Source organism: Mercenaria mercenaria, chromosome 7 (genome assembly GCF_021730395.1).
Source record: "Mercenaria mercenaria strain notata chromosome 7, MADL_Memer_1, whole genome shotgun sequence".
Lineage (NCBI taxonomy): Eukaryota > Metazoa > Mollusca > Bivalvia > Venerida > Veneridae > Mercenaria > Mercenaria mercenaria.
Window position 1 is genome coordinate 81,631,998 of NC_069367.1, and position 25,973 is coordinate 81,657,970.

The 25,973-nt window shown below is 34.9% G+C and overlaps 1 protein-coding gene across 1 annotated transcript in view; it reads right to left on the reverse strand.

The window, feature by feature from the left end:
• LOC123553799 (filamin-A-like) overlaps positions 1–25,973 on the reverse strand; it is a 117,157-nt gene that overhangs the window by 56,283 nt on the left and 34,901 nt on the right. Inside the window, exons 9-12 of the mRNA XM_053547300.1 lie at positions 19,052–19,189; positions 18,376–18,555; positions 14,893–15,033; positions 5,399–5,482 (exon numbers count right to left, since the gene is read on the reverse strand). Coding sequence (XP_053403275.1) covers positions 5,399–5,482; positions 14,893–15,033; positions 18,376–18,555; positions 19,052–19,189 — 543 coding nt within the window. The remainder of the gene's footprint in view (positions 1–5,398; positions 5,483–14,892; positions 15,034–18,375; positions 18,556–19,051; positions 19,190–25,973) is intronic.

The window sequence follows — 25,973 nt, forward strand, 5'->3', positions numbered from 1 at the left end:
GGGGCCATAACTCTGGAACCCATGAAGAAATCTGGCCAGTTCAAGAAAGGAACCAAGATCTTGTGGTGATACAAGTTGTGTGCAAGTTTGGTTAAAATCGAATCATAAATGAAGCTGCTATTGTGCAGACAAGGTCAAAATAGCTAATTTTGGCCCTTTCAGGGGCCATAACTTTGGAACCCATTATGGGATCTGGCTGGTTCAACTAAGGAATCAGGATCTTATGGTGACACAAGTTTTGTGCAAGTTTGATTAAATTCAAATCATAAATGAAGCTGCTATTGTGCAGACAAGGTCAAAATAGCTAATTTTGGCCCTTTCAGGGGCCATAACTCTGGAACCCATAAAGGAATCTTGCCAGTTCAAGAAAAGAACCAAGATTTTATGGTGATACAAGTTGTATGCCAGTTTGGTTAAAATCAAATCATAAATGAAGCTGCTATCGTGCAGACAAGGTCAAAATAGCTAATTCTGGCCTTTTCAGGGGCCATAACTCTGGAACCCATAATAGAATCTGGCCAGTTCAAGAAAGGAACCAAGATCTCATGGTGATACAAGTTGTGTGCCAGTTTGGTAAAAATCAAATCATAAATAAAGCTGCTACTGTGCAGACAAGGTCAAAATAGCTAATTTTGACCCTTTCAGGGGCCATGACGGGATCTGGCCAGTTCAAGAAAGGAACCGAGATCTTATGGTCATACAAGTTGTGTGCAAGTTTGGTTAAAATAAAATCATAAATGAAACCACTATCGTGCGGACAAGAAATTGTTGACACACGCACACACGGATTGACGACGGGTGATCACAAAAGTTCACCTTGTCACTATGTGACAGGTGAGCTAAAAAGGGGCATAATTTTGTAAAAGGCGAAGTTGAGTTATTGACCCTTTTCACTGCATGTCATATCTTGACAGTGAACTAGTGTGTGAAGTTTCAATCCTTTCCCATTAGTGGATACTGAGATACCAGCTTACATACAAAAACTTAACCAAAAATTTCTATGTTGAAAAAGGGGCATAATTTTGTAAAAAAGCAAAATAAAGTTATGGGACCTGCTTTGTGCATGTCAGATCATGACAGTGAACAAGTGTGTGAAGGTTCAATCCATTCCCATTAGCGAGTACTGAGATACCAGCTTACATACAAAACTTTAACCAAAAAATTCTAAGTCGAAAAAGGGGCATAATTTTGTAAAAAAGCAAAACAGAGTTATGATGCCTGTGCAATGCAAGTCAGTTTATCACAGTGAATAAGTGTGTTTAGTTTCAATCCATTCCCACAAGTGGTTGCTGAGATATCAGCTTACATACAAAAACTTAACCAAATCGGGATGCCGACGCTAACGCAGACGTGGACGCCGATGCATGGGCGAGTCCAATAGCTCTGCTATTCTATGAATAGTCGAGCTAAAAAAGGCCATTACTGAACTGAAGTCCGTGTTCTAGTTAGGTAGTCTTGCCTACATATGTAAGCTATAATGGTAAATAAGTGGTCAAAGTTTCAAACAAAGCCATATGACAAACACAAACAGGTTAGGCAAAATATGGACTGGTATGAAAAACTTTACTGATTTCCAAGTATAACTAGAACTGTCACAGGAGTGACTCATACCCCCACCATACGGTCTTGTCACAGAAGAATGGCAAGCATAAGGAATCTTAAAAATACTTTGGAGTACTTCATCCTGGGCTTCCATATATAAGTAATACTAGTATAATACTAGTATAGTAATACTAGTAAATATATTAAATCTCTAATATTAGAGATACACTAAAAGTGAATACAAAAAAGTGTCTTACCGACCCATGTTACCACGAAAAATGTTTTTACTTTTTACATAGGACTTAAAATAAAAAAAGTTAGAAAAATACCTAAAATATTGAAAATCTAAAAATAGGATTTCTAAAAATAGACTTATTTCTGGAATTTAAGGGGAAGAAACTCAGTACAAAGGTTAAAAAAGGTTACTTCCCTTTGGCTCTAAGCCAATCAGAATGAGATATAGTGAAAATACATCAAAATTAACCTTAAATTCTAGGTAAAAGGGGACACAATTCAAGAAAAATAGTGTCAGAGTTATGCACCTTGTGTTCATATGATGTGGGTGATGAGGGGAACATCTGTTTAAGTCTGAATCAAATCCTTCAGTAGTAATTGAGATATAGTGAAAACACATCAAAATTAACCTTAAATTCTAAGTAAAAAGGGGCAAAATTCATGAAAATTGGTGTCAGAGTTAGCACCTTGTGTCACATATGTGGGTGATGGGGTGGAACATCTATTTAATTTTTGAATCAAATCCATTTGTAAAAATTTGGGAGATATAGTGAAAATACATCAAAATCAACCTTAAATTTAAAGTAAAAGGGGACAAAAATTCATAAAAAATTTAGGTCAGAGTTAAGCCCCTTTATGTCACATCATCTGGGTGATGAGGTGGAACAACTATTTTAAGTTTGAATCAAATTCATTTAGTAATAACTGAGATATAGTGAAAATACAACAAAATTAACCTTAAATTCTAAGTAAAAGGGGACATAATTCATGAAAACTTGGTGCAGAGTTATGCACCTTGTTTTCACATGATGTGGGCAACATGATGTGGGTGATGAGGTGGAACATCTATTATAAGTTTTGGGAATCAAATCCATTCAGTAGAACTGAGATAAAGTGAAAATACATAAAAAATCAACCTTAAATTCTAAGTAAAAAGGGCATAATTCATAAAAAAATTGGTGTCAGAGTTATGCACCTTATGTCACATGATGTGGGTGATGAGGTGGAACATCTATTTAAGTTTGAATCAAATCCATTTAGAAAATAACTGAGATATAGTGAAAATACAAAAAAAATTAACCTTAAATTCTAAGTAAAAGGGGACATAATTCAGAAACTGGTGTAAAGGGAGTTATGCACCTTGTGTCACATGATGTGGGTGATAAGGTGAACATGTTTTTTAAGTTTGAATCAAATCCATTTGGTAATAACGAGATAATAAATTTCGGGCGCGACGGGACGGGAGGGGACGCGACGGGACGCGACAAAACTGACTCCTATATACCCCCCTCACAAGTTTGGTGGGGGTATAAAAGGGCCATAATTCAGTCAAATAGTTGACGAGTTATGTACTTCCCTAGTGTTCAAAGTTTTAAAGCCACATGTCAAAATTTAATACTTTTGACAAAACATTGACTTGTACTAGAACTGAACCAATTTCCAAGTTCAAAAAGAGTCATAATTCAGCCAAATTAGTTGGCACAGTTATGTACTCTTGCTATAGAAGGAAATCATGATGATAAACAAGTGTTCAAAGTTTCAAAGAAACATGTCAAATAGTTTTGACAAAACATGGACTTGTACAAAAATTGTGGAAAAAGGGCCACAATTCAGCCAAAATAGTTGACAGTTATGTACTCTTGCCTACAGATAGAGACTGTTATAATAAACAAGTAATAAAAGTTTCAAATCCATATGTCAAACACTTTACAAAAAATATGGACTGGTACTAAAAACTTAAAGATTTGTTAAGTCAAATGGGACCATAATTCAGCCAAAATCCTTGATGCAGTTATGAACTCTTGCCTAAAACTGAACATGGTGATGGTACACAAGTTTTGAAAGTTTCAAAGCTTTATCTCAAAAAACTTTGTCAAAGTGTGGACTGGTACGAAAAACTTAACCAATGTGTGAGTAGGATAGCTCTACTTATTCTTTGTATAGTCAAGCTAAAAATCACTTTTGTACCCTGGTCACAGTAGTAACCATTTGCATTACCATTGCAGCATTAGTTCATGTTTGGGCTTAAAAAAAAAACATAGAGATGCTTTTTGGAAAAAGGGGCATGTCTCCCACAACTGCCCCTATGAAAAATGTTAGTTTCTCTAGATGTTTTAGAGGAGTGGATCCAATCAGATGGTCTGGATGAGTGGATCCAATCAATAATTCAAGGGCCATAAATCAAAAGTGCCTGGGTGGATTTGGCTAGTTATCGAACCTGTGTAAGGTCTTATGGCCAAACACAATTTGTTCAAGTTTGGTGAAGATCGGATGAAAATTTTGACTTAGAGAGCGGACAAAAGGGAAACAGACGGATTTTCAGTAATTCAAGGGCTGTAACTCTAAAAGCCTGGACGGATTGGCTATTTATCGAACTTGGCCGAGGGGCTCATGGTCAAACACATTTTGTTCAAGTTTGGCGAAGATCGGGTGAGAAATGTTGGACTAAGAGTGCGGACATGAGTAAAAGGCCAATTTTCGATAATTCAAGGGCCGTAACTCCAAAAAGCCCGGACCCCATTTGGCTAGTTTACGAACTTGGCCAAGGTCTCATGGTCAAACACATTTAAGTCTGGTGAAGATTGGATGAGAAATGTTCGACTTAGAGTGCGGACAAGAGTAAAAAGGCCGATTTTTTGATAATTCAAGGGCCGTAACTCCAAAATGCCTGGACGGATTTGGCTATTTATCGAACTTGGCCGAGGTCTCATGGTTTAAACACATTTTGTTCAAGTTTGGTGAAGATCGGGATGAGAAATATTTGAAATAAGAGTGCGGACATGAGTAAAAAAGGGCCCATTTTTCGATAATTCAAGGGCCGTAACTCCAAAAAACCTGGACCATTTTTGGCTAGTTATAGAACTTGGCCCAGGTCTTATGGTCAAACACATTTTGTTCAAGTTTGGGGGAAAATCGGATGAGAAATGTTCGACTTAGAGTGCGGACAAGCTTTTTGACAGACACAAACACACACACACACACACACACACACACTGGAGTAAATCAATATGTCTCCCACACAACTGTGTGGTGGGAGACATAATAAACTGGTTCAGAGACCTGATATAATTACTTTGTAGACCTTAAGCAAGCTTATGTTGGAAATCTATATAACTCTCCTTTCTTGTCCTTCTGATGTAAGCTTTAAATAAAATCTGCAAAGTAGATCCCTTGGAAACACCGAGAACAAGGCAAACAGTGAAAATTGCAGACTCAGTTTGATTGACTCTGTTCATGAGCAGTAACGAAAAATGCAACACTGCTCACGCCCCCTAGCACTGGGTTAAGCAGCATTCAATTCAATTCAAACCCAATTTCATTTGGTAACTGGCCACCTTGTACCAAGTGACGTCCAAACTTTCTATTTCTCCAGACTCTGTTAACATCTACCCAACTGACATCAACGAATATGATTATTTTATACAAACTTCCACACTTCAGGTCATATGGATCCTTTCCAGCTCAAATGGTAGAGGAAGACTCCTACAACCAGATAGCTTCCTCGGATGACAACCTGAGCTTGAACCCACAGAGGTGAGGCCCAAGTGATTCTATACCAGCAAACTAAACCACACAGCCATGGTCCTTTTTTATTGCAATTAATAAAACTGATCTGACTTACCTACGCAATTTGGAATGAACTGCACACTGTAGGAACCATTTGACAGTTTATTCACATGAGCTGGAACATAGGCACCGTTTGGAGCTGAAAGGTCAAAGTCAAACATTCAGGTCTCCATGGCAACCTCAATATTATCTTGATTAAAGTCATAATTTGAAAAAAACAAAACAATGTTAACAATATCATCATAAGATAACAATTCATTTATATTGTATAAAACCCATCAGGAGTCTAACTTTAAAAGGGGACTAAGTTTTAGGACTTACGACCTTATGACCTTTGCTGTGTTGCTTGGCAACCACATACCAACATTGTGTGTCATTTCAGTGGACATGCAAAGTCATGCAATACAAGATATACATATTTTTTCATAAGTCATGCCTTATTTGTATTTATTTGTGGTTACAATTTGACAATCAAGATTCTTTTGTTGATGGTACTGTTTGGTTTTGAACGACACAGCAATAAAAATACCAACCCCCACATGTACTTCAGGCCTTGTAGCAGAACCAGTCCTATGTTGCAAGCAGAATGATTCTAGTCTTCTTTTTACAATTTGACCCAATAACATATTTGACAGGGTCATTTTCTTTGAAAACAGGAATTAACAATTACAGGCAGCTAACCCTTATGAGGTCTATCATAATTTTAGTATGTTTGATTCACAGTGCTTGAATAAAGGCAATTTAAATCTGGATTTTCAAAAATATATCAAACACTGCAGGGTTGATTAGTGTGTGGCTCTGGTTTTCATTTGATATTTCTATTTTCTCTTTTTTTTGTCACCAAACAGTACAATCAGCAGAAAGTTTTACCAATGATTGGTCAATTAATGTGTCTATTCTGCAATATTATGATTAAAAATCATTCCATGTCATACTTTCAACATGCATGGGTTTCTCATGCGTTCATGCCATGAATCTCCAAATAAACTGTTAGATGAAAAGGAAAGTATTAGACTTGCATGCCATTAACTAGTCTAAATCAGCAGGAAGATTTCTCGTAGCTGTTTTTTCCAGCAAAAACAATAAAAGTTTAAAAGATAAAATTACAAAATGTTAAAACATTCAGTAATTTGGAGACACTGCCATGCAAGAGTACACATATTCTGTTAAACTGACATAATTGTAAGTCATTACAGTAAATATTGTAGAAAATAAACAGATATTAAACTGAATAAACAGAAAAATTAATATAAAGAAAAGAAAAGAAAATATGTGAGACAGGGTCAGCTTTGTAGTCTTGAAAGTCTTGCATGAATAATTTTTGAAGTTCTTGCACGAATCCTTTCATGATTAATTACTTCACATTCAGGCATGAATTCTGTCTTAAATGTTGTTGCATGAACTATTTCTTGCATACATTATTTTTGAATGTTCTTGCATAAATCATATCTTGAAAAATCTTGCATAATTTATTTTTTGAATGTCTTACACTAATTAATTTCTATTCTTGATGCTAGTGCTATTATACAAATTGAACTGAAAACTGAAGTTCTTGCATGAATTTTTATTTTAATAGAAAATTTTAGCAGCTTCCATTTCCTTTCCTTGTCTTGTTTGTCGGTGCTTTTACCCACTGCAAAATTTATCTCAATCACCAAGAGTTGACTGCTTGTAATATTTCTGTATATTTTACAAGACTAAGTACTACCAGTAACCTGCTCTATGAAACTAACTGATATGTTTCCATAAGGCACAAGATAGTGGTCAAAAACCTTTGATTAAGGGTAAATTTGCTTAGCACTAGGATTACATTTGTGACCTCTTCATTGTCAGTATAAATTGGCCATGTTCCTGAAATTTCTGAATTTCTAAAAACTTTGGCAGGAATGTTGATCCAGCATTATAATACTGAGCAAAATCTTGAAATAGAAGTAAATTTCCCCATGTTTTTGTTGTGGAAAACCATTTCTGCTTCCATATTTCGTTTCAATGCCAGTGAACTTTATATTGTGACCTAACAGAATCTGAAAACAAATCCTGAAAACTTTCTTCCCCTCATAGCCAATGTTCTTCATTTTGTGGACTTTATGTTAGTAAACTACTCTATACCCCCAATAGACTTTTTACCAAAATAAATATTGTATATTAATATCAGTACATTAACATGCAATAATTTCTACTACAAGACGTACAAAGTTGACCCCGCCAAGTTGCCAAGAACTCACCTTATAGGTTATATGTGCAGAAATGAACAGAAAATGTCAATTCGCTGCGTGATTAGAGTGGACTACTCAGTCTCTAGAACGTGTCGCTATTACCTTCGTTAAGAAAAGGTGAAAACCCGACGGGGAAAAAGCAGCGCCAACGAGGTAACAGTCCGATGCTCAGATACTGAAGAGCAGACTTTTTCATTTCCGTTACTATAGTAACTGCTGTATTCATCCAATTATCACCAGAATTTAAATTGGGTAAAATAATTACAGGTTATTAAAATGTACTATTCAGATGGATGGATGAAATAAAGGTATGTGGTATATTTTTTATACAAATGATAATGAATTAAAGATTAACTGTCATGTTTTAAATGCAAATGACAGCTTTATATAAATGAGTTATAATGATGTGTAATAATTGATATAAAATGTCATATTAAACCCAAAACATAGGAACTGTGAGCAAACACCAGGGTGGGGTAATTATTAAAGCTATAGCTTAGTACGTAAAAATATCAAAGTAATTTCAATTTTTTACTAAAAAATATTGAAAATCACAATTGTTCCATTTATTGCACAAGCATATGTTTACCCTTTAAAGAATTGTTAAGATGGCTTTGTTCAACTAATATATATTTCATGAATAGATTTAAAATGTTACCAGAGACTACAGAAAACCCATTCAAAATTATATAAAGTGCAATGATGACCCTGACAGAAAATTTATTGAAAATGGTGTACAACATCAATTTAAGGATTAATATTACCAACTTAAAGGCAGTAATACAAAGACATGCTTTCAACTTCTAAAATGACTGAAATCTAAATACTGAATTTCAAAAGACAAATTTGGTGTTTTATTGTAATGACAAAAGAAGTACCGTATTTTGGTGCGTATAGGTCGCACTTTTTCTACCCATTTTGCTGCCTGAAAAAGTTCCTGCGACCTATACGACAGAACATTGCCAGCAGAGATTTTTTTCGGGTCAATTTTCTGACCGTAGCTCTCGCAAAATTACGTGCATCTGTTACAAACGAACAAAATGGATAAAAAATATCAATATCGGCGGCTTTTCAACCAATAGCAGTTACTTTCAATAAAATATATCGTAAATAACCCATACAGACTATTAAAATTATGAATGACTTTAATTCAAAGATGTTTTTTCAGTTTGAATTACGTTTGTTTCTGCTTTCGTTTTACCGGACGCCATTGACATGTACTCCGGGTTGGATAAAATCTGGACAGATCCGTCCTCCATTCCAAACATTGTTTATATTATTTTTTAGCGTATTAACAAACTTGAAAGATAATTTTTTACTTTTGATTTTTAAATACAAGGAAAAAATCCAAAAAGAGATATTTTGTTAATCTTTTTACTCAGAATCAATAGAACGCGGTTAATTACATGACATGGAAAGGTGTTATAATTGCTGTGCAAACAATTCACACTTAAACTTGCATAATTACAGAATGTAAACGCAAACCGTCTGCTGCCAATTAGTGTCAAAAAGCCGCTTTTCTTTGATGTAGTCTGTTACCGATACTACTGTTGGTACGAAACGGTTGGGATCGAAAATAACACTGTCTGATTTCCACCAATCAGATTCTGATAATAATTCAGTCCGCGGCATCAATATGGCCGCCGCCATAACTTTTTTGCCGGTAAATATTAAATTTTGCTGGGGGAAAAATCCGAAATTTAACTGCGACTAATACGCTAGAACTTAAATTTTCCGACCATTTTCCGAGCAAAAATTAGATGCGGACTATACATTACTGCGACCTATACACACCAAAATATGGTAAGTGATAGCACTGAATAGATACTTGAAATACAGGGTGTGAGTAACCCACCCAGTGATGGATACATCACTAAAATAATGCACTGCACTTTTTTAAAATGATAGTCTATCTTTAAGAAGAAAGAAAATCCTTTGCAGCTTGTAACATAACTATGACTACTGCAATAACTGGAATAATTGCATGTATAAATAGCCTAAGATCTATGCTGTACGATAGCTACTACATGAAACTGTCCTTTCTTTCAAAAAATATAAAGCTGTAAAAATAAGAAAAAAATTCTATCATAGAAAAAGCATATAATTATGCTGATACTATAGCTTTAAGCATTGAAACAAACTGCAAACTGACAAAAAAACTATCTATCTGCTCTTCAGTATAAAAGTTACTGACGGAAAACATAAAACCTTTGTTAGTTCCAAAACATTGCACTTCTTCACGAAAAACTCATCAAATATGGTCTATTCTTTGTTGTTGTTTTTTTGAAGTTGTAGTTCAACCATATTTCAGTTGATTAATTCAGTCAGTTTTTCTAAATTTTCTACCAGTACTCAAAGAAACCTTACACTGAACAGCAGGAGTCTAGAGAATTAACTTTACTCCATTGCCTTCAATAAGGTCATCCCTGAGAACAGTATCTTCACAAGAAAACTGAACTTGCAACCTCTTCACTGGCTGTGCTCTACTCTCTCCAGCCAGCATACCAAATGTTTGTTTATTAAATTTTCTTTTATTGTGTTTAAAGTTGTTATGCAACAGTTGTCAGTTAGCCTAAACAGTGTTCCTGCATTCTGTATCAGTACCAACTTGTACACAAATAACTGATAACTTCTCCACATGCCTGAGATGTGAAGAATGAATGACATCAGACACAATGTCTTTTGTCAATTCATCAAGCTTCTAGGGATCAAACCATTTGATTAATGGCATTCTGTTCCAACTACTGAGCTAACCTGGTGAGAGCTAGCATATTAACAATTTGCAATTTTGAAAATTTAAGGATTGAAAAATGCAGACAATCTTATAATAGTAAGCCAAGCCACTTCACTTTAGAAGATCTTCAAAGCAGGAAAGCTAATTCTTAACAAAAACAAAAAGCAAAACATTTTTATGGTACTTGCTGCTGTCTGTTTTCTGTCTATAACTTATCAAAGCACCCAAAACCAAAAATATCTAATTCTTAACAGGTGACATTTATTGCACAGTATGTGTGGATTTTCTCTAGGAACAACAGTCAAAACATGGCTGTTTCAGGTCCAACAAAAGATGCCTGCATATAGTGTGCTTTATGGGATTCCCTGAGTTACTCATCATTCAGTGACTTTATTTAACTGAAAAAGAAAAAGGATGTCCTAGCACAGGTAGTCTTAGGGTGAGAAACATTTGCAGCCAGTTTGACACTCTTAACCCTGTGTCATTGATTTCTGTACTGATACTTTACCACCTGAGCTAAACCAGCACTTGCACAAGCTTTACCCATATAGAAACCAGTTCTATTCTTTGTGGCATAATTTTAAACTAAACTGGAGTTTCTCCTCAAATTAATAAAGAGATTTAATTGAACAACATATTAACACAATGTATTTGAATACTGGATATGGTTATATTCTTACCCTGGGCTTCAAATGTCACAGATTAACCTTAAGCCTGCTGTCGGCAAGCGATTCTGCCTTTGCAACCAGTGCAGGCTGATCATGGTCTGCACTGCTGGTTATTCAGACAGGAAATTTTCCTTGAACACAACTTTGATTAATAAATGGTATTGCCGAAATTGAATTGATGGACCAGTCCATTTTAAAAATTTAGCATTCTAAATGTTATAGCTGGTACAAGCTCCAAATTTATGTCCTCTAGTTGCAGCTACTGGATGACTTACATACATTGACATTATTATTTGCAGACATCCATCATATAATCAATACAAGATAATATTACAGAAAGGATTGGCTCGTACTTTGTAAATCCAGCAGATCTGGTCCACTATACAAACTGTACAATAAATTTCACCCTGTGTCATCTATGTATCACAATGTTGGACCTTCCAGAGAAACATAATTCCAGAGAAACATAATTCCAGAGAACAATGATATGGATTTAAAAAAAACAACAACAACAGTTCTACTAGAATGATGGATGCCCATACTCTGGGTTTTAACTCCAATACCTATTATGTCCTATACAAAGACATAATTATCATTTCCTATTAGTCTATATAATTTAATTTACATCCAATTTTTAAAGAACTAGTAACCAACATCTTATAACTTATCAGAATGGTATCTAAATGAAGAGTCATGCATTTTTTTATCTCTGAAAAAAATGCTTATATATACATAGATGACACATAAAATGTAAGTAAGTGCAATGTAATGGAAATGAATGTGTAAATGTATAGTACAATCGATTGTGCATGAAAAAAATGTCACATGATTAAAAAGAATAAAAATGTAGCAAAATTAATGAAAAATACAGAAACACAAAAAATGATAAATGTGCTGAAAACATAGTAATACAATGAACATACATTCAAATGATGAAAAAGCTAATAAAATAATTCTGAATCTTCTTTCCCCGTTCTCAGGTTGTAAGACTTACTATTTCAAGTACACCTTTGTCCGAATTATGGTAAATCTTTACAGAAAAACCATAATTTTTCAAAATCAAATAAACCCGAAGCACCATGAATGTTATATTATATACATAGATCTGAATATACAAATTCATGCATAAGCAGCATGCAGTTAAAAGCAAGCGTTTACATACATATAGTGTACAGTTACAAGAAGGGCCTTTTTTCTCTAGAATCTTTCACTTTTCATTAAAAAAAACCAAACAAAAATCAAGATAAAGCTGCTTGCTAAAGCATCAGGTTTATCTGCTGTCTTGACCTACAGTCATTTCAAAGTTTATTCCTGTCCATTTTAAGTTTTTACAGTTGCCCAAACAGACATTTTGGGCGCCTGAGGCATTTCCCAAGCATGAATAACCATTTTCTGGTAAGGCTTAGCAACTATCAGCGAAACAGCCACACAGGGAAAACAGTTGCAAGATAATCAAAATTTTTAAAAGCTATTTGATTGTCAAAACTCAACCTATTTCACTATATTGTTTTGCTATTTATCCCTTATATTTAAAATAAAGGTCAAGAAAGCACATAAACTTCTGTATAGCAAGCACACACTTGTGTTTGTGGGGGCAGAACTGGTTGGTGAGTAAACATTACTCATAGTCAAGAGTCAGCAAGAGTTATACTAAATCAACACAATATCAATATGGCCATAACTTGTAATATAAAACATTTCACAATTTCATTCCCTGTAAAGGTCTGTACCTACCTACAGTTCAAATATTATGAAATGAAATTTGATCTAAATGTCTTTCTAAAAAGCAAACACATTTTTTATTCCATAAGGGTAGGGCTACACATATTTTGGGACATGTTCTATTTTGTGGGGGCAAAATCCAGCAAATATTTTCATATAAGTAAATATCTTTCAAAACTGAAATCTATTTACATGTATCTGTGTAAACTGTCAATATTATAATTCCAGGTGCAAATATTTGTAATATTTTCTGCATGTATTTAAAAATTACGAGATTTGTTGGTAGGATATAATGAGAACAGGTATCATAACCTGTTCCAGTTTAAACCAACCATCTGATATCCTTTACAGGGTGAAGATCAACAAGAAACGCGGCAATGCCACGAAACCAGGTTTTCAACACTTTTCATAAGAATAAACAAGAGTGCCAGAATGTCACAATATACGCCCGTCACAGCAAATTTCTTTACTCTAGCACCTGTATTTGCAGATGTAATTTTAATTTTGTGGTTGTTTAGTAATCAATGTAATTCTTTTGTTTTTCTAAGTCCACAAAAAAACTCCTTACCAGGTAGAGATACCTTAAAATACACCTAAAATTAGAGAGTAACAACTATGTTGTACCACAGAAAAGTGGTCTTGGTTTTTCCCTACGGTCAATTATAAAAAAAGTTACAATATAAGTTATTTATAGTAACAACTATGGGAAGTTAATCTTAAAAAAAAAAAAAAAAAAAAAAAAAAAAAGAGAGATTGGTCAAAATACACCTTAAAATTGGATGTAACATGCATGTTGTACTACAGAAAAGTGGTCTCGATTTTTCCCTACGTCTAGTAATGAAAAAGTTACAATATAAGCTATTTATAGTAACAACAAAGGGAAGTAATTCTAAAGAAGGGAACTGCGCAAGACACTTCGTCTCATGATGGTGTATAAGTGTGCCAAGTTACATCAAAATCCCTCTATGAATGAAGAAGATATGCTCCGGACAAAGTTTTCATTCTTGTATCCTTTGACCTCTAAGTGTGACCTTGACCTTAGACCTAGGGACCTGGTTCTTGCGCATGACACTCCGTCTCATGATGGTGAACAATTGTGCCAACTTTCATCAAAATCCCTCCATGCATGTAGAAGATATGCTAACCCTAACCCTAACCTAACCCTAACCCTATTTTTAGTAACAATGACCTTGACCTTGATCCCAGAAACCCCAAAATCAATCCTAAGCTACAACTTTATATATTAGTTTTCTATACACCAAGTTTCATCATGATAGCTCATTTCTAAGTTAAGTTATTGACCGGAAACCCTTTTTCTATTTTAAGTAACAGTGACCTTGACCTTGACCCCAGAAACCCCAAAATCAATCCCAGCCTTTGTCTTAATATAAGCTACATACATACCAAGTTTTATTCAAATATCTTTACCGAAACAAAAGTTATTGACCAGAAACACCAGTTTGACGCCACCCTCCCGACCGACATCTACCCCAATCTAATAACTCAGGTTTTCGCTGAAAACCTGGTTAATGACTGGAGGAGGACTGACATGGCTGGAAGAACCAGTCTTCAAAGAAAGTAGTTTCAGACATACCAGTTGTTTCTTCCTTGACAACACAAATTTAGCACATTCAGAACAGATACCTTGAAACAAAAGCTGTGGGAAAATACCTGCAAGTTTATAGTCTGTTACAGAAGTGTTATAACTGCTGCCATACAGTTGCTATGCAGTCAATACTGATGTGTAGATCTTGACCTTAATTCCTTTGCTCAATGCCTTTCTGGAGAGTGTAGGGATAGGGCATTGTACAATATTCACTGCAGAAACAACAGCAGCTATGGTAATGGATCATTTAGAGTGACATGTATTAATCTTCTCTACTACTTCAATATTCTTCAACCTACAGCTCATACAAACAAGTTGCTTTCTGTAAAGGAGAGAAAGCCAGAACTGCATATGGAGAAATGTTATCAAACAGGAATCACCAAGTGACATTTTGTGTCCACTGCCTTTCTGCTGTCCTTCAGCTGCATGTTACACATTTTCACCAAACTGTAGGGTAATTTATTCAAACAGCAATTTCTGGTAAAGGTGACAAGAACATTAAGGACTCAATGTTGGGCTTTCAGGTGGCAATATTTTAGGCAGAACTGTAAACTTGCAGGTATAAAAATTCTTTAAAACAGGTGTATCATAATATCTAAATACCTGTGATTTCCACATCAACCTTGCCAGAGCTTGCAGCATGCACCTCAAATGTGGCTGTTCTATTCACTGGGACCAGGCTGAGGCCATCTCCACTCACAGTCACACTGCTCGAGTCAACAATGTCAATCTCAAATGGTGATCCTAAAAATAGAAGACGAGCATAATGATGATATGAGGTTGTTTTGTTTTTCATTTAAAGTTGGGTTGTGTATACCAGCAGACCAAACTTTCATGGCTGACTCTGGCTCTTTTAATAAAGGTTAGATGATATGAGAGGTTGTTTGAATCCTCTATTTCAATAAGTTTTTGTTAATTACAATGTTAATACTGTGAAAATTTTTAAATAGAGAGTTTACCAATATACTATCAACAGCATAAACAACAATTACATAAAAAGAATATTTTATTCTATTTATCCAACAGTTCACATTTTAAAAACAAGATTTACTGTCTATGACCGTGCGTGCCCTTTACACCAAGTACAGACAGAAACAACGTAAGTAACAATATTGTGAAATATATTTCCATGCTGTCTGAGGCAAGTATTTCCAACAACTGCCAAGGAGAAAATAATACATGGAAATCTCAATGCTTGCCGATATCATCATTATGTAAACATCTGTGTACAATGGTCATTTTAAAAATTTCTTTGTAGAATAGAAAATTTGCAGAAAATCAATGTAAACAAGAGCTGTCTCCATAGGATGACACATGCCCCAGATGGCACTTTGAATGAATATATAGTTATGGCCGATGTTAGAGTTTAGGACCTTTGACCTACGGATCTGGGTCTTGCGCGCGACACGTCGTCTTACTGTGTCACACATTCATGCGTAGATATTTTAAAATCCATGCATGAATGACAAAGATATGGACCGGACACGCCTATCAATGCACTATCATGAAAAATGACCTTTAACGTCTAAGTGTGACCTTGACCTTTGAGCTACGGACCTGGGTCTTGCGCACGACATGTCGTCTTACTGTGGTACACATTCATGCCAAGTTATTTGAAAATCCATCCATCGATGACAAAGATATAGACCGGACACGCCCATCAATGCACTATCCTTTAACGTCTAAGTGTGACCTTGACCTTTGAGCTACGGACCTGGGTCTTGGGCGCGACACATCGTCTTACCGTGGTACACATTCATGCCAAGTTATTTGAAAATCCATCCATTGATGGCAAAGATATGGACCGGACACGCCCATCAATGCACTATCCTTTAATGTCTAAGTGTGACCTTGACCTTTGAGCTACGGACCTGGGTCTTGCGCGCGACACGTCGTCTTACTGTGGTACACATTCATGCTAAGTTATTTGAAAATCCATCCATCGATGACAAAGATATGGACCGGACACGAAAATTGCGGACAGACTGTCAGACCGACAGACCGACAGACGGTTCAAAAACTATATGCCTCCCTTCGGGGGCATAAAAACTATGCTATTGTGCATCTATGAATGTGCCATTATTATATAATTATGTTTAGAAAATGTAATATCTGCATCAGTGTATGTAAGATTGTTTGTTTTAACACAATTTTGCAACAATATTTCACTTTGCAAGGGCGTAGGAGCTGGGGCGGCAGGGGCGGCACCCGCTGCCCCAATATTTCGAAGGGCGGCGAAATGCCAAACTCGTAAATTTTTGAAAAGGCTAGAAAATATAATTGAAAATAAATAAAGCGGTCTTCCATTTATCATGAAATGCATGGGCGACTGATATGTACACATAATTTTGTCATATCGCTGACACCTTGCTAGATCACCTTGGTGACAGGGTATTGTACAAAATCGATAAACCGCAACGACCAAGGTCGCTGTTTTTTCACGCCTCGGATTATAGGCATGAATTAATGAAAGTTAATCGTATTTAATTGCCTACTAAACTTGTTGTGTCTCAAATTCAGTCGACAAAGGAAAGTATCTTGAGTAAAACACAAACGCAAATCGGGATCTTTAGATGTCTTTACATAAAATATATTCAATTAAATATTTTTGACACTTAAACATATTGTTTGAAAATCAAAGGCACCACTCATAATGATTAAATTCAATGCATTAAATGTAGAAAATTCCTCATAGATTTTACAGATCTAGTTAAATTAACAAGTATTACAGCTTATACGTAAAAATATAAAAGTCCAATCACCCTCGCAATTTTGCATTTCCAAATCAATCATTTGGTAAAAAGAACCCTGAAGTCCGTTCATTCAACCCTCAATGGTTCAAAGAAAACAATGAATTGCGTTTTACCTTTATAATGACTAAAATGCTATAAGGATTAGATTACCCCTTTAAGTTAGGGTCTTGTGCTCGATCCCCTACTGAGACATTACTGGTTTTACCCTGGCAAGACAGTCCGTATCTAACATCGTACCGCCATTACAGTGTTTAAACACAGTAAACTGTAATTAAGGTGAAAACTCGAAAAAAAAACGAGTATGTTCAACAGATACTGAGCAGTCTAAGAAGTCGCCAGATTGCATCATTTACTCTAGCTGTATGCAAAATTTTCCCGGGGCCACCCCGGACCCCGTTCATAGGAGGGGGACACCCCCTCCCAAACCCACCCCTCCGCTGCCCCAATGCTCAAATCGTCCCTACGCCCCTGCTTTGCAAAGTTAACTTACACAGTGTTACTTTATAATCTTCATTTAGTTAGCCACTAACAACATCTACCTACATGCCTGACATGGAGCAGAATCAAATTTTGCACAATATCCTTATGCTAGATTTGAGGATAATAGGGGCAGTACTTAAGAAAATACAGTGAAATTTAGAAGTATCAACAAGATAGCTACACTGATGCCTACAGTGACAAAGACATCCCCAGCAAGTACATTACAAATACCTCCTTCACTGAATAATGAAGCTAGTCAAACTCATTAAGGCAAATAAATCAGTGAGTTTCATATATCAACAGAAAAACCAGTTCTGAATCGTGGAGAAACAAAAACTGAGGGATACCTAACAATACTTAAAGCTAACTATGAACACTTTGTCCTCAGATATGATAACAGGCGGAACATGATTGTCCTACATTTTTACAGCATTTCTGACAAGAATATTTCTTTAAAGTTTCCAATCTATGCATATTTTTTTGACAAACTGGAATAATTTGAATAATCTCAGTATACAGTCAACTAAGGAACATTTCTGTGGTATTATTAAAACTAGATTTCATAAAGGCAAATATTCTTACCATGTTTTATGTAAAATCAGATAGAGAATTCACCATTTTTTTCAATAATTTGACCGTGTGACCTAGTTTTTTAACCAAGTGACTCAATTATCTTTTTAACTCAACTTTGAAACATACATTATATATTTTGACCAAGTCTAACAAACATCAGGTAGAAAATATGATCTTTTTAGTGTTAACAAGGTTTTTTCCTATCATTTGATCTAGTGACCTTGTTTTTGATCTTAGGTAACCCGATTTTGATCTAGATGTCATAGAGACAACTACTCACCTCTAACTTCTGTCTCATTGAAATAAACGTGTACATTGTAAGATCCTGGGGAAGGTGGGTTAAAGTTGAGCTTATAGAAGTTATTGTACTCCTCTCGCATAATACAATTTTCCGTCACATCCACTCCCCCTTGCATCACCTCCACACGTGTCGTACCTTTGCCGGCTTTTGTGGCATCAGCTAGAAAAAGTAACTACTATGTAACACTTGCTAACCTAAACTTTATTTCACTTTTGATAAACAGCTAACATACATAATGTTTAGAACTTTCTTCACGAAGCTTTTTCAGTATAAGAATGACCTGCATGAAAAACTCAAAATGAGCAAAAAATAACAAGTAAAGACTCAATTAGGCAAAGAGGTAACATGCTTCGTACACAATAAAAGTGACCTGGGTTTGAATCCCTGTTATAACTGATATCTTGACTAGAGGTCAGTGCTGCGTCATTAAATTTGTACTGTTTCTAGTAGTTATGGTCCTGATTGCATGCTGGGAAGGTTACAGTGAACCTTCCATGAAATCAGCTAAAACTATTTTCAACTATCTCTTAATGTACAATCTTTACTTTTTTATACTGAAATATTTACATTTATGCATCAAAAGAACAACTTTGAGAAATTGTCAGTAAATAAAGAACTTTATACAAATTTACATAATACAAAATAGTAAGTTTACCATTAAAGATGACACCAGATCCCATGGATCCTCCTTCCAGCCCATAAACCTTCACTTGGGATGGGTCATATACATTGACCATGTAGGGGCTGCCTGAGATATGTTCATCGTCATACATCACTGACACCTCCCATTCTCCTACAAGGGTAAAGAAAATAAAAACATAAATAAATTTCATATTGTTCAAACTTCTGAAAACAAACTAACTACCTTCTTGACCTGAAAATAAATACAAATAATTGAGCCGCGTCATGAGAAAACCAACACTGTGGGTTTGCGACCAGCATGGATCCAGACCAGCCTGCGCATACGCACAGTCTGGTCAGGATCCATGCTGTTCTTTCTCTAATTGCAATATGCTTTGAAAGCCAACAGCATGGATCCTGACCAGACTGCATGGATGCGCAGGCTGGTTTGGATCCATGCTGGTCACAAAGCCACCATGTTGGTTTTCCCATGGCACGGCTCATATAATTTTTATAATCAAAATTGAACAATCAATGCCTATTACCTAAGATATCATTATTTTTGCTGCTAATTTTGTGTCTTTATTGCCAACTTCTTATTTTTGAATTATTCAACATTAATAAATTTTGTTTTTCAGAAATACTAGTCACGGCATAACAGTTAATTAACTCAGTGACAGTTGAACCTCTCTTAACAGCAACTACGAAGAGCAACTTCCAAATTTACTGCAAACACAGATATTATTTTTTCACTGTAAAACTTCCTTTGCCTAAAACATGTATAACCCCTCCATAGATTTCACTGTACCCCTAAAACAATCCAGTCTATAGTAAATATACCTAAATTCATTAATGATATTTGGAAGTGTTACTATGGCAACAGTAGATATTATCACAGTATCATAAACCTCTCTACAGCAAACACCGCTGAAGGGGAAAACTAAAGCATGGTTGTTGTAGAGGGTTTGCTGGCTTTGAAGAGGTTAATTTGATAAAACCGATGTATGATTGGAAAGAAAAATTACTGTTTTTCACTTTGTGAAGAGGTGTTTGCCCTACAGAAATGTTAAGAGAGGATTATTCTGTACATTAGAATTGTGTTTTTTTCTATTATTAAAGTCATTATTTTCTCTGAAATGCAAAAACACTTAATGCAAAACTGGCATTTAAATGTTCCGACAATAACTGTACCAGATTTTATTCAGTTTCTAATGAACAAGGACAGTTTTCAAAACATGACCATAATGCATTTAGAGACATGAAAAAAACTCAATGGTATCAAGAAGTGCATTTATGTCTAATAACTACATTATCTCATTACACTGTGTAACTGCAAGTTATCCTTGTACATGTGTAATTAGATAGTGAAATATAACACTGCTTTTCAAATTTTATGTGCAACATGCATGAAATCTCTATCTACCTAAGATTATTTGCTATCGTATTAAATTTATAAACTTACTTTGGTACAACACTTACAAAGACAAAATATTCTTTTGAACATCAAACAAAGCTTTACCGTTTTCTAAAAAAAATTAATCTAGCAATAGCACAAAATCTAGCATTACCCAGAGTCCTCCATGCCCTTACAACTAAGATTTTAGCATAACAGCATTACACAGTCTTAGCCTAAAATGATTTCAGGGAATGAAGATTTTTTGCTAGTGCAATTTTTTTCCCATGTACCGAATGTATTGCACCATGTATTATTGTAACCAGTTACAAAGCTTCCCTATCAATAATAAACTGATTGTTTTCCCTCCCCCACCCCCAACATCCCCACCACCAGCTTTTGCAGAGTATCCTTCAGTCTAAAATAATCACTATCAGAGGAAAGAGAACATTTCATCCAATGGCACAAATACCTTTTATAACTAGAGATGCTTTTGAGAAAAGAGGACTTATTGGCAAACACATTTTGTTCAAGTTTGGTGAAGATCAGATGAGAAATGTTTGACTTAGAGTGTGGACAAGATTTGCGACAGACACACAGTCAGGAGTAAATCAATATGTCTCCCCCACCACTGTGTGGTGGAAGACATAATAATCTACAATTGGTAAAGCCATTTTTAATCATGCATTTTCACATTACAGCAGAGCATGGGACATCTTCCACAGATTTCAACAAATAGACAAATGGTTTGTCACAACTACGAATAATGGTGTTCTGAAACCTCTGCACCCATTAAAATAATACAAATATTGGCATTTTAAAACCTTTTTTTCACACAAAAAAGGAAATCAGTGTGGTTGTGCTTTTATATTTGTATAATTATGTATATGTTGGATTTCCTTGTATAATTCAACAAGCGTTGTAACTTGAAATACTCTATGTTAACCATTAGACAATTCTTATCAGATGCTTATCATTGCACATAGGGATTTACTTAAGACATAATTATACTTTCAAGTATGGAATCATTTTTTTCTCCAATAAGAATACTGGTAAGATAAGACTTCCATACAGCTCTTTGCTGACACATGTTACATAAGATTTAAAATGAGAAAACCTTTTCTGCGATATATCTGTGGGGACACTAGACTAGAATCTGATACTGTGGCATGCTGTTGCATGATGACTGCAGGAGGACAATAGTCTCCAGTTACCCTCAAGTATAAATGAAAATAGCTAGTAAAACCTTTTTTATACACAGAAAGTGCATATTGTAAATAAAAAGACATTAAATGTAATATGACTGTTATATATATTTAAACATTATGCTATTTTAAGACAGGCTGACTGCAAAAAAAAACAACAATGAAATCTATCTAGCTTATAATTAACATGATCATTTACCTTACTGAAACCTCTGAAAATTCATAAAGAAAACTTCAACAACAACATCAATAATATACTCAAAATGGTAGAATAATTAGTACAAATTAGTATTAAGTACACAGTAGCCTTAAAATATGCTTCTGGGGTATTTACAAACCTTGCTAGGCAAACTGATAACAAATCCTAATTTCAAATATAACTAACAAACTGAATAAAATTTTCCATTCACAGACTGCCATAAAATTTTGAAGTGTAATGGACATAATAAAATTTATTATCTCTTTTGTCTACAATGATGAAATCCCATTACCTGAGAAAGAGATATTTTGACTATCAAAAACATTTTCAACCTTTCTGACATGTGACCAAGTGAAAGTGACTGTCCGGTCATGCGACCGCGCAGATATTTTGAATGTCATATAGGGGCAATTAACTGCTTCAATTTTTTAGCCAAATGATTGCCTCCCTTGTACACATATAGTAGTGACGTCACTATTCAATGTGTACACAGGCAATTACCGCGCTAAAGCTGAAACTGTTAAATTAAATGAATTAAAAGCATTTTTAAACATTTTCATGTTCTAAATTTTATTCGGTATAATAAAATAAATATCATATGGCAGTGTGTGTGACACTGATACTGTCAACCCTCGAAACAGAATGTCACCACTAGGCTTTTGCCATATGATATTTAGATAATAACAGAAACATTAAGTCAGTAATATGAGATGATATGTTTTTAGGGATAACAGAAACATTAAGTCAGTAATATGAGATGATATGTTTTTAGGGATACTGGGACTCTTACCATGGAAAATTTCAGCAAGCAAATTCGATGAATTGGTATCCCCCGCCGAAAGGGCTTGAGGTGAGGAATGGTAAAAAAATATTTCTGGCAAAAAGTTAAGGATGTTATTAAGAAGCAAATAATTTCATTAGTTAAAATCATTTTAACAGAAAATAAGTGCTTTTTTTTGGGAGGGAGGGGTAGCAGCGGAGAGGTGGGGCAGTAGGAGTGACCAGGTGAGGGTACAAAATTTCACCTGTTGATTATAAATATTGATGGAAAATTAATAATGAAAAAAAAAAAAAAAAAAAAAAAAAAAAAAAAAAAAAAAAAAAACTGGGGGGGGGATGGGGACGCATGATCAGGGTGGTGGGCAAGACCGAGTGTAGAGTGAGGTGGGGGAATGGTACAGGGGGAGGGTGTGCAACCAAGGCAAGGTGGTGACCAGGTGTGGGTACAAAACTTCACAATCATGTTTATACTAAATGTTCATGGAAAAGAATGAAAGAAGTTTAATGAAATTCTGCCAATGGGTTGGTTTGTTATGTACAAATCTGTAGATTTTTAAACAATTAAAGGGCAATAACTCTAAGGAAAATTGACCAATTGAAAAAAAAAAATGACCGGCATCATCGAAGTATGTTGGTTCATATTTATTTCAAGTTTCATGAAATTCTACCAGCTTGTTACTGAGAAATGGCTGCAGATGTAGATTTTTCATTAAATCAAGGGCAATAACTCTAAGGGAAATTGACCAATCCAAAAAGAAATTTGACGGGCATCATCGCAGTATGCTGGTGCATGTTTATGTCAAGTTTTATGAAATTCTACCTGACAGTTACTGAGAAATGGCTGCATACGGACATTTTTGGTCATTTTTCATTAAATCAAGGGCAATAACTCTAAGGGAAATTGACCAATCCAAAAAAAACTTGACGGGCATCATCGCAGTATGTTGGTTCATGTTTATTTTAAGTTTCATGAAATTCTACCTGCTAGTTACTGAGAAATGGCTGCGGACGGTTGGACGCACAGACGGACGGACAACGCCATTTCAATACCCCCCTCCCGATTTCATCAGCGGGGGATAATAATGGACTGGTCCAGCTTCCAATTTGGGCAGTATCATTTATCGTTTGAAGGAATTTTACTTAAAATTTACCGGCTGAATAGCGAACAGTGCAGACCATGATCAGACTGCACAGATGTGCATCACGGATGTGCATCCTGATCTTGGTCTACACTGGTCGCAAAAGCAGAATCAATCGTGTCCAGCATGGTAATTAAGGGCTAAACAGTGATGATACAGATTTGATACCAGCATCTTTAGAATCTTGGTACTGATTACTTATATCACAATCATGCATATTATAATCTGATTATAAAGGTAAAGTATATATAACTTAGTACTGAGTACCATAACATATTTCTTGAATACAGTTTTCCTGATTATTAACAATATTTGAAGTATTTCAATATAACATTTAACTGATACTTATAATAATAGTATAATATTTATATGTTATTTACAATATAGGTATAATCCATTAATGGATATTATATTCTTGAAATTATTAACTTATAATTTGAATTAAACACATTAAACGAGTCTTTATTATCTATTAGAAAGTGAGTATATTCAACAACAGCATAGCTGTTAAAACTTCAACATATTTGTCAACAAAAATAATTAACACTTATTAATAGAATTAGTTGTTTGTTTTACTGCATAATTTTATATAATTATTCTTAGATAATGTTATATGATTAAATAAACAAGCAATTACATATTTTCTTTAGAATTAAGATTTAAAAATCTATAAAAATATAAACTTTGAAAAATTCATGTTAAAAATCACAAAAACAAAGCAGACTTACTATCAACTTAAACATTATGACAAAAGTATAGAATGCTAATATTTTCCTAAATTTTAAGTAAGTTTACATGCATAACACTAACAACAAAGTTACAAATAAACATAAAACTAACAATCATGATCAAAATATATATCCCATATTTATGTATTTTGTCAAATTGTTTTGTTAAACAAGAGCTTTCAGAGGACAGCAACACTTCAAAAAATACAAGTGAAAAAAGGGGCATATTTTTGTAACAAGAGGGCCATGATGGCCCTATATCACTCACCTGTTATCATTGCACTTAAGAACAAGAAGGTCAAATAACAAAGGGAAGAAATTTAACCAAAACGAAAAAAAATCCTTACAAGGTATAGATATGTCAAAAAACACTTAAAAATTGGAGGTACCATCCATGTTGTACCACAGAAAAGTGGTCTCGGTTTTTCCCTAGGGTCAATAATAAAAAAGTTACTAAATAAGCTATTAATAGTAACGTAAAAGGGAAGTAATTTAAAAAAAAATTATTGTAAGTGAACAAAAGAAGGATCTGCAAAATAAAAACAAGAGCACTGCAATGCAACGCAAATGCAGAGCAATTTACACACAAAACAAAGTCATATGACCTTTGACCCCTAAGTGAGACCTTGTCCTTGAAGTGAGCCATCCGAAACACACGCTCTACACGTCGTTTCAATGAGGTGAACATTTGTGTCAGGTTTCTTTGAAATCCTCCAAGGGGTTCAAGAGTTACAGAGCGGAAGGAAAATTGCTAACCAACAGACAGACGGACACCGTGGCGATAACATAAAACTTCCCTTCAGGCGCATAAAAAGGAATTGAGATCTTATGATACAAGTTGTGTGCAAGTTTGGTTAAAATAAAATCATAAATGAAACCACTATCGTGCAGACAAGAAATTGTTGAAGGACACACGGACGGACTGACGACGGATGAAGGGTGATCACAAAAGCTCACCTTGTCACTATGTGACAGATGAGCTAAAAATGTACATGAACATACTGACTAGGCACTGAAGACAAAATTCATGAAATAACACACCAAATATACAGTGCAGACTGACAAATACATGATTATTTCTACATTTTAAAAGCAATCATGTTTATAACCAATACTTAGTTACATCCAAAGGCTTACTAATTCCACAGACATGAATAATTCACTGTATGTAATATTTAACATTACATACTACTAAAACTGAAATCTATACAACTAGAACTCCATTCTAACTAACAGCAGGTATGGAATATTATACACATACTGAATGACTTGCCAACCAATAGTTTTGATAATAAACTGACAAGCCATTCAATAAGTGTTTTATCAAATGATATCAGAAATCAATTTTCATATTTTTTAAGGCCTGTCCATCCGGCAAATTAAATTAAGCAATAAAATAAGAAGCACTGCTGCTAATTAAAAATTCAGTATGAACTATTTATAAACATAGGAATAAAACAAGCTACATGCAGGTGTGGGGTGTAACTAAGGAACCAAGTAACGTTGTTCTAG